The 8,460-nt window shown below is 47.7% G+C and overlaps 1 protein-coding gene across 1 annotated transcript in view; it reads right to left on the bottom strand.

Annotated features, from left to right (window-relative positions):
- Positions 1 to 986: 986 nt before the first annotated feature.
- Positions 987 to 8,460, bottom strand: part of LOC142581891 (uncharacterized) — a 30,350-nt gene continuing 22,876 nt past the window's right edge. The window contains exon 6 of the mRNA XM_075691335.1: positions 987 to 1,762. Within this exon, the coding sequence (XP_075547450.1) occupies positions 1,568 to 1,762 (195 nt within the window). The 3' untranslated portion in view covers positions 987 to 1,567. The remainder of the gene's footprint in view (positions 1,763 to 8,460) is intronic.

Genomic DNA, 8,460 nt, shown 5'->3' with positions numbered 1-8,460 from the left:
GTCTGATTTCCCCTTTATCAATTACTTCTCTCCACCTTGCGGGTTTCCGCAGAACTATTACGTCAAACACTTGCCTTTGCTTCGTGTGTTGTCGACAAATTCGACTTCGCCCTGCCATCTGCTAGCCGCCTGGTTAGCTCAGATGGTAGAGCGGCTGCCCCGGAAAGGCGGTAGTCCCGGGTTCGAGTCCTGGACCAGGACGAATTTTTCTTCAACTCTGAGGCTCTTCTTTCGAGGAACCCGTATGGGTTTCCTTTGTAGCAATTGCTACGAACAGGTGGATGTCTGATTTCCCCTTTATCAAATGATGATGTTAATAAAATGAACCAGGAGCTCTAATAAGTGAGGTTCGTCTTTGTAGGCTGTTCTCACCGCTAAAATTTTCGCAGCACGTTGAATAGGTCCCCACTTTTTTTCCATGCGAATGGCAATCTTTGCGAACATCACCTTTTGCCGCGTGTCTGTCCACGCCTGGCCTCTTTCATGCCAGTGTAGGTAACTGGGTAGCTCATATTGAAAGCGGTAGAACATCAGGCTGCTGCGCTTAGGGATCCGCGTTGAAATCTGAACGCCGGTTCAAGTGAGGTCACTGGATACGCGGCACTTCGTACCTACCGCTCTTCAATTCATTGTCGTTGAAGACATGTTGTAACAATGGAACAAACGATGACTGAAGTACAACTATTGTGACTGATGAGCGATGTGACTGCCTAAGGGATACGACTTGGATATGGCTATGATACGTCTTCTATGACTATCGCCATATTATATGCAATGTGAGATACTCGGAAGCGAGATACTTCAGCCAGCAGCACCACAGTTTAGTGTTCATGAACACGAGATCGAAACCAACTTCGAAACTGAAAAAAAATGCATGTGAAAGAAACAAAATTCGTGAAACAAACACGTTACTGGCATCGCATATAGAACATGTATCTTTTTCATAAGCAATAATTAATTTTATTGCTATTATTCTCACAGAAAATTGAAGAAAATGAAGGCAATACGTTACTCACGTTTACCTAGCATTCTCTGTACTCAGGGGTGGTGGACCCCTGGCAGCGAAGCCCCGCCGACCAACAGCAGTAACCGTTGGACAAATAAAGTTTACTCCTATCCTATCCTCTGCACTCAGTAAACATGCAGACGTATCATCACTATTAAAAATTGCATATGCTTTACACCACGTTCTCTATTCAATAAAAACACAAGTTTATACATAGTCTTGAACTACGAAGTGCGCTTTATCTAATAATCGGAAAGTACCGGATATTGGGCAGAAATAGAGCAAGAGAGAGCCGGGCAGATTCGTGGTGCTAAGTAGATGGGGTTAAGCAAGTCGATCACAAACCAACGGCAATAGTTTATAGGTAGTTGAAATATCTACGTCACAGCAATTTAATTACGGTCGATCACAAGGAAAAGAATGCTTATATAATTTACAAAATCATGAGATATAAATGAGCGACAAAAGACATGTATATACAGTAAACTGGCACTACATCGTGATATATAAGGGATCGCGCCAAAAAAAAAAAAAAAGGAGAAACGTAATGGGCAGCGAAAACTACGAGACCAAATTGCAAGAGCGTTCTTGATCGGGTGAAGTGTAGTTTTCCGCCAGGAATGCAGCCAGTCTCTTCAGTGTCTGAAGGCGGTTGTACGAGCCATATCCGCACACGTCGTTGAAGTCCTCGTACTGAATATTGTCGGCAACAATGTTGTAGTACAAATCGGTGACGTTCCGCTTGGTCTGGCACAGCTGCATAAAAGAAGCAACAAATAATTGCGTTGTTCTCACACAATCAGGTATCACAAACGTGGAGCATTAGTGGCACACATGTGCACCAAAATAATGGTTGACTATGATTTCCACGGGACATTTCCCAGTAATACGCCCATGTAACTTATAGTCCAGACTTTGTGTTGCCAATGCCTGTTCTTCTCGTCTCGCTCGACTTTGCGCTGGTATCATGTTTCACAAACCTATAGCAACCTAGTATACCCTCTCATAGCATCAATCCTTATTATCAATCGGTAGTAACAGTGGACTGATATTTGCTATTTGGAGTATATGGTAGATTCTAAGTTCGTGAGAATAACTGATCGTGCGCGAGTGCTTGAGCGGTCTATTTGATATTGTCGCAGATCACAAAGTACAGGGACTTTATTGCGGCAAGTCGCCGTAACGCGTTGTGACGTGCAGGATGCAGGCCAGCACAAAAGAACGTCTTTGTCTTTTCTTTTTCGTGCTCGTACTCTCGAGCAAGTCGTCTTTGTCGCCATCAGGGTGTAGCTGGCACAAATAGTGACGCGGCATTACCCTCCCTCCAGAGCGACATCGTCGCGATGCTCATCAACTGGTAGTCGCTAGACTCGATAAACAGCTTGTAGATGTCCACATTATTCAGACAGATCCGGCTTCATGCGCACCACGTGCACTATCTCTGCCACCTGTTGACGGCGTTTGGAGCTGCCTGAAGTGTCACCCACGACCTCGTATATCACGTTGCTAATATGGCGCAGAATCTTGCAGGGTCTGAAGTATCGGCGTAGAAGTTTCTCAGAGAGGCCTCGGCGTCGTACCAGATACCAAACCAAGACTTTTTCCCAGGGTGTATAAGCGACAGATTGGTGGTGAAGATTATATCGTCGAGCATCACGTTCTTGCTGTGTAATTATTCTGACGAGCGCGAGCTGTCTTGCTTCCTCGGCGCACTCAGTGGATTCTGCGGCATCTTCGTGTGAATCATTGTAGTCATGAGGCAGCACAGCTTCAAGCATCCTAGTGACTTCTCTACCATGGATCAAAGCAAACGGCTTTGTTCAGGTTGTTTCCTGGCGTGCCATATTATATGGGAATGTGACGTGCGGAAATATTTTGTCCCAATTCTCGCGCTCCACATCGACGTACATGCAAAGCATGTCTGAGATAGTCTTGTCCAGGCGTTCTGTGAGCCCATTCGTTTGTGGTGATAGGCTGTCGTCTTCCTATGCGCTGTGCCACTGAGTGTGAGCACAATGCGCAAAAGCTGAGCTGTGAATGCGTTTCCTTTGTCGGTGATGACGACCGCCCGAGCACCGTGTCTCAGGACAACGTTCTCGGTAAAGTACCGTGCCGTTTCAGAGGCAGTGCCGCTCAGAATCGGTTTGGTTTCCACGTATCGGGTGAGACAGTCCTTAGCGACTATGACCCATCGGTTGTCGCTACCAGATATTAGAAAAAGGGCCGAGAAGGTCTATTTAAATTTGAGGAAACGCATTTTCCGGTACGGCAACGGGCTGCAGTGGATCAGCGGGTTTAGTCGGTGGTACTTTGCGTCGCTGGCACTCAAGGCAAGTTCGAACGTAATGTTTCACCTCTGCTGCAAGCCTTGGCCCGTAGGATGTTTCTTTGATTCGTGCCAATGTTCATGTGTAACCAAGGTGGCTTGAGATGGCTTCATTATGGCTGGCTTGCAAGATTCCAGGGCGGAGATTTTCGGGAACTACTAGCGGATAGCTCTTCCCTGTTGAAGAAAAATTCTTCCTGTACAGAATGCCATTACGCAAACAGAATGAAGGTAAACTTCTTGAAAATAATCTTGACACATTCATAGCTCGTCCGTTCAAGAGCTCTATGAGTGAGTTGAGCTCCCGGTCGTCTTCCTGTTGGCGAGAGATGGCGGCGGCATCAACAACTCCTAAGAGACCTGCGTATTCATCCTCGTCGGCGCTCGGCGGTGCAATCGGTGGTCTCGAGAGGCAGTCGGCATTTGAGTGCTGCCTTCCCGACTTGTAGACTATTGTCAAGCCGTATTCTTGAAGCTGTAAGGTCCAGGCGTGCCAAACGGCCAGAAGGATCTTTCATATTTTTCAACCAACAAAGGGAATTGTGGTCGCTTACGACTTGAAAAGCGTGGCCGTATTAGTACGGACGAAACGTCGCGACTGCCCATACGACGGCCAGGCATTCCTCCTCCGTGGTTGAGTAGTTGGACTCAGAACTTGACGGTGTTCTGGTCGCATAGGCAACTACTCTCTCGGCACCGTCTTGTCACTGAACGAGAACAGTGCCAAGGCCCACGTTGCTTGCATCTGTGTGGATCGCTGTTGATGAATACTTGTCAGAGTTTCTACACGTGGAGTCCACACGCAGAGTCTACAAGCGGAGTTTGTAGACGTTCCCGTAAAACGTTGAATGCCGCTTCTTGCTCCTCTCCCCATACAAACGCAACGTCTTTTCTTGTGAGGTGGGTGAGTGGAGAGGCCGACGTGAGAAAAATCCGCGATAAATCACCGGTAATAGGCGCAGACACCCAGGAAGCGCCTGACTATCTGCTTATTCGTTGGCCGTGGGAACTTTGTGACGGCTGCAATTTTATCCGGATCAGGCATAACACCGTCTTGACTCACGAGATGACCTAAGAACTGAAGTTATTCAAACCCAAAGTCACATTTTTCTGGTTTCAGTGTAAGCCCCGCAGACCATATAGCTTGAAGAACCGACAGCAGCCGTTTTAGGTGTTCTTCGAAAGTGGCAGAAAAAACGATTACGTCGTCGAGGTACACCAGGAAAGCCTTCCACTTTATACCCGATAGGACAGTATCCATGAGCCCTTGAAACGTGGCTGGGGCCGAGCATAAGCCGAAAGGCAGAACATTAAATCAGTAAAGCCCACCAGGCGTCCCAAAAGAAGTCTTCTGTCAATCGCGCTCATCCACCTCTATTTGCCAGTATCCACTTTAAGGTCCACAGAAGAGAAGTACCGCGCATGCCTTAGCCTGTCCAAAGAGTCATCGATCCGTGGCAACGGATAAACATATTTTTTTGTAACGTGATTCAAATTCCGATAATCAATGCGAAACCTCAACGTACCATTTTTCTTTTTTATAAGCACTACAGGTGATGCCCAACGGCTCTTTGATGGCTGGATTACATCATCCTGTAGCATCTTCTTGACCTGTTGCTGTATTACCTCACGTTCTTTCTGAGCCACACGGTACGGGTTCTGTCGAATGGGGCTTGCTGTCTCCTCCGTGATGATGCGGTGCTTTGTCAGCGGTGTTTGTCCTACTCGCGACGTAGATGAGAAGCAGTCCCTAAACTCATCGAGCAGTTCCATAAGATGGTGTCATTCTGCTGGTGGTAAGCCCGGACCAACGTCAACAGCGGGTGCACATGGTGTTGTACGAGCCTTGGCTTCTTCGTGCATGGCAAAACAGTCTTGAGCACGGTCGATTTCACCTAAGTATGCGGCAGCGGTGCCTGTACTGATGTGCCGACGTTCGTTTGTGAAATTTGTCAAGACTCCTCCGCACGCCCGTCGACTAAGCTGACGATGCCACAGGTTATGGCTACACCTTCGCGGAATAGAACGGCAGTCACATGTTCCGCTTCTGCGTCTTCGTTATACTGTGTGCCGCAACTGACACAAACATGTCTGCATGATAGCGGCGGAATGCAGACGTCCTCGTCAATAACACGTAAGGCTCGGCGTTGGGGTTCTGTGCAATGAGTCGTGTCTTCTTCAGGGAAAAATGTTACATGGCCGTCGCGTATGTCGACAATGGCACGGTATGCTCTTAAGAAGTCCATTCCTAATATGAGTGATTTGCAGCACTCCAGTAGAATCCCAAATGTGGCGAGAATAGCTACGTTCGCGATCGTGAGCCTTGCAGTACACTTGCCTGTAGGTGTTATCTGGCCTCCAGCATTTCGAATGCAAGGGCCCGTCAATCCCATTCTGACTTTTTTTGAGTTCGATTGACAGTGGCTCGCTCATTATAGAAAAGTGCGCACCAGTGACGACGAAGGCCGGCAGTTCGTGCCCGTCAATCGTTGCAGCGAGGTCGGCAGTCACAGTGTTGTAGGCGTCGTCTTCTTTCGGTGACAGTGGGGGATTTTCGGCAACTTGAGGACTTGCAACCTTCTCCCCAGATGTCGCTGCTTTCAGTTCCCCGCTGTGGGCTGGCGACATCACTAAACCTTCATCACTAAAACTTCAGCTGCTCAGCGATGAAAAACTCGCTGGAGGCGGTGAGCGGGACCGTAGATTAGATGCGTCGGGCCCAGGCAAAAGGGACAAACACCTTACTGAGTTCCTAGAGCACCACTTCAGCGACGGAGGCAACCGTGAACCCTTGTGGCGGTGGTGCATGTGCTGATGGTACCTGCCAAGCGTCCTCCTTTGCAATTTCCTCGCGCACAATCTGTCGGATCAGTTGGCGTAGGCAGATCTCATCGGCCGTGGCGAGTGCTGCGGCTCTTGTCGGCGCCCCAGCGGTACCGTTGTTGGTACCGTTGGTAACTGTTGGTACCTTTGCGGCAGCGCCCGCTCGATTGTCATGGCCTCCTTAATAAACTCGTCCATGGTTGTCGGCAGATTGCGCACAGGGCCGGCGAACAGCTGCTCAAAAATAACGTACAGCGCGAAGGACAAGGACAGCGATAGATGACATACACAGCGCTAATAAAATTTTAAAAAAGTTAACACACTGTTGAGCACACACACACACATATACGCACATTTGTTCTATCCCAGTTCTATCGTTTGTGTTGCCTAAGAGAGCAAACAGGGACGGCAACCAGGGGACACACATTTCAACCATTTGAAATGTTGTTAACCCCCAGCAAAGGCAAGAATAATGACACATCCCGTTCTTGCTATAGGTATGAAGTCTGTGGCGAACAGTTGTAGCCCACAGCTTACTTCGCGAAGTCTGGAAACGATTTGTTCGGAGGTTTAGAGATGGCAATCTTGAAGTCCCCTATGACCATCACTGTTGCTTATTTCTATATGGTGTTATCGTAGTACGGAACTCACGGACTTGGTTTTGGCCAGCGACCCATTGGCGTTCTGCTTTTCCTTTTTGCTGTTACCTGTAGTGTGACGTTCTTCAGCTGTTTGCGTGCAGCTCTTTGGCGATTTGCTTCTCGCATGTGCTGTAACCTTCACTCACGTTCTTGAGGTGTTTCTTGTGCGAGTCGTTGCCGTTGTGCCGCTCGCTGTTGGAGCCGGCGTTCCCTGGTGGCTTCTGTTTCGGTGGCACAGCGAAGAGGTTCTGTTTGGGGACGTAGTCGCTTCCTGTATTCAACCTCTTCTGCTTACGGAGTTGGCTTTCTAGAACCCATTCCAACTGCTGTGACGCGTGGTGTGTGGGCTTATTTGAATGTGAAACCAGAGATCATCCTATTTGGAGAAACCGAAGTTACTTGCTTCTGACCAAGGCTCGCTCCTTATATTTCGTTTCTTCCTAATGAAAATGACTTTGAGTTCGAATTCTGCAGTTGCAGGATTAGGTGCGCGTAAATACGAAATCCCCCCAAACTGTTGGCATGTTGCCAAAGATTGATACTCGCTAACCACGCTGCCAGCCCGTCTTAGTATCATCGTAGAGGAATGAACTCTTTCGTTCTAAATTCGTCTTTTTTTTGTTTTGTTTTTCACACGGCTACCATGTCATTCTATCGAGATCAGATATGTTGCCAGGGCAACGTGGGCAGTGGTCGGCAAAGAAATGCTCTCGCATTCAACATAGTTATTCAGTTTAGTGGAGACTCCTCAGAGCGACTCTCCAGCAGTGGAGCTGCGATTGTTGCGCATGCAAAATATTTTCTGAGCGAACGCACGGACATCACTTATGCACAATAGTCTCCACTCGTTAAACAAGCATGTATTGTGTTAGGCTGCGTAAACGTTTGCTGTATCAATTCAGGTAAAGCAATGTATTAATTAGCCAATGTCCTAATGTTTGTTCTACTTTGAAATAATGTGTGGTGCTGTAGTAACCCCCTTCGCTCCATCACGAGCTCTACATTGCCACGTGCATCTGCCAACGTACTGTTTATTTGTTTTAATATTTCTATTGTCATAGTGCGCCGGATATGATCACCTTTCTGCGCAGCTATGAATGATTAAGCTGGAATAATGTTGATGATGGCATTTGTAAACTGTGCTTCCGAAAATACATGCTTAAAGAAGCTCCACCATCTGTTAAACTCCTAGCTTATTATTTTCTAATTCGACCGAAGCTCCAGTAGGCCTGTATTGCCTGAGACCCGTGCTCTCAGTGCAACATAAACAACCTTGCAAGAATCCAAAGGCAGGCTGCCAGGTTTGTGTCCTTGTCCGAAACACGTCGAAGTATGGGAAAGGAGCGGCCCACGGGAAGCGTGTGCGGTGCACAACCACAACCACCGCTGTTACTCTATGTTGAACCGATTAGAATGCCGCCAAAGATGACAGACAGCAGGCAACATCGGGAGGCAGCCACAGACACGTGCTCTAAGCATGCACGGCTGCCGGCATGCGTTGTCTGCGCTACTTTCGCGTCTTAAGCCCAAGTGGGTTCAAATTAATTTTTTTTTATTTACAAATACCTCACAGGCTCCATGTAGGAGTAATATGTGAAGAGGACTAGACAACAATTTTTAACAAGAACAAGAAAACGAACAAAATAAATTCAAGAACCAGGTAT

Source organism: Dermacentor variabilis, chromosome 5 (genome assembly GCF_050947875.1).
Source record: "Dermacentor variabilis isolate Ectoservices chromosome 5, ASM5094787v1, whole genome shotgun sequence".
NCBI lineage: Eukaryota > Metazoa > Arthropoda > Arachnida > Ixodida > Ixodidae > Dermacentor > Dermacentor variabilis.
The sequence above is the reverse complement of the archived record's forward strand: the minus strand, read 5'-3'. Positions and strand labels throughout refer to the sequence as shown.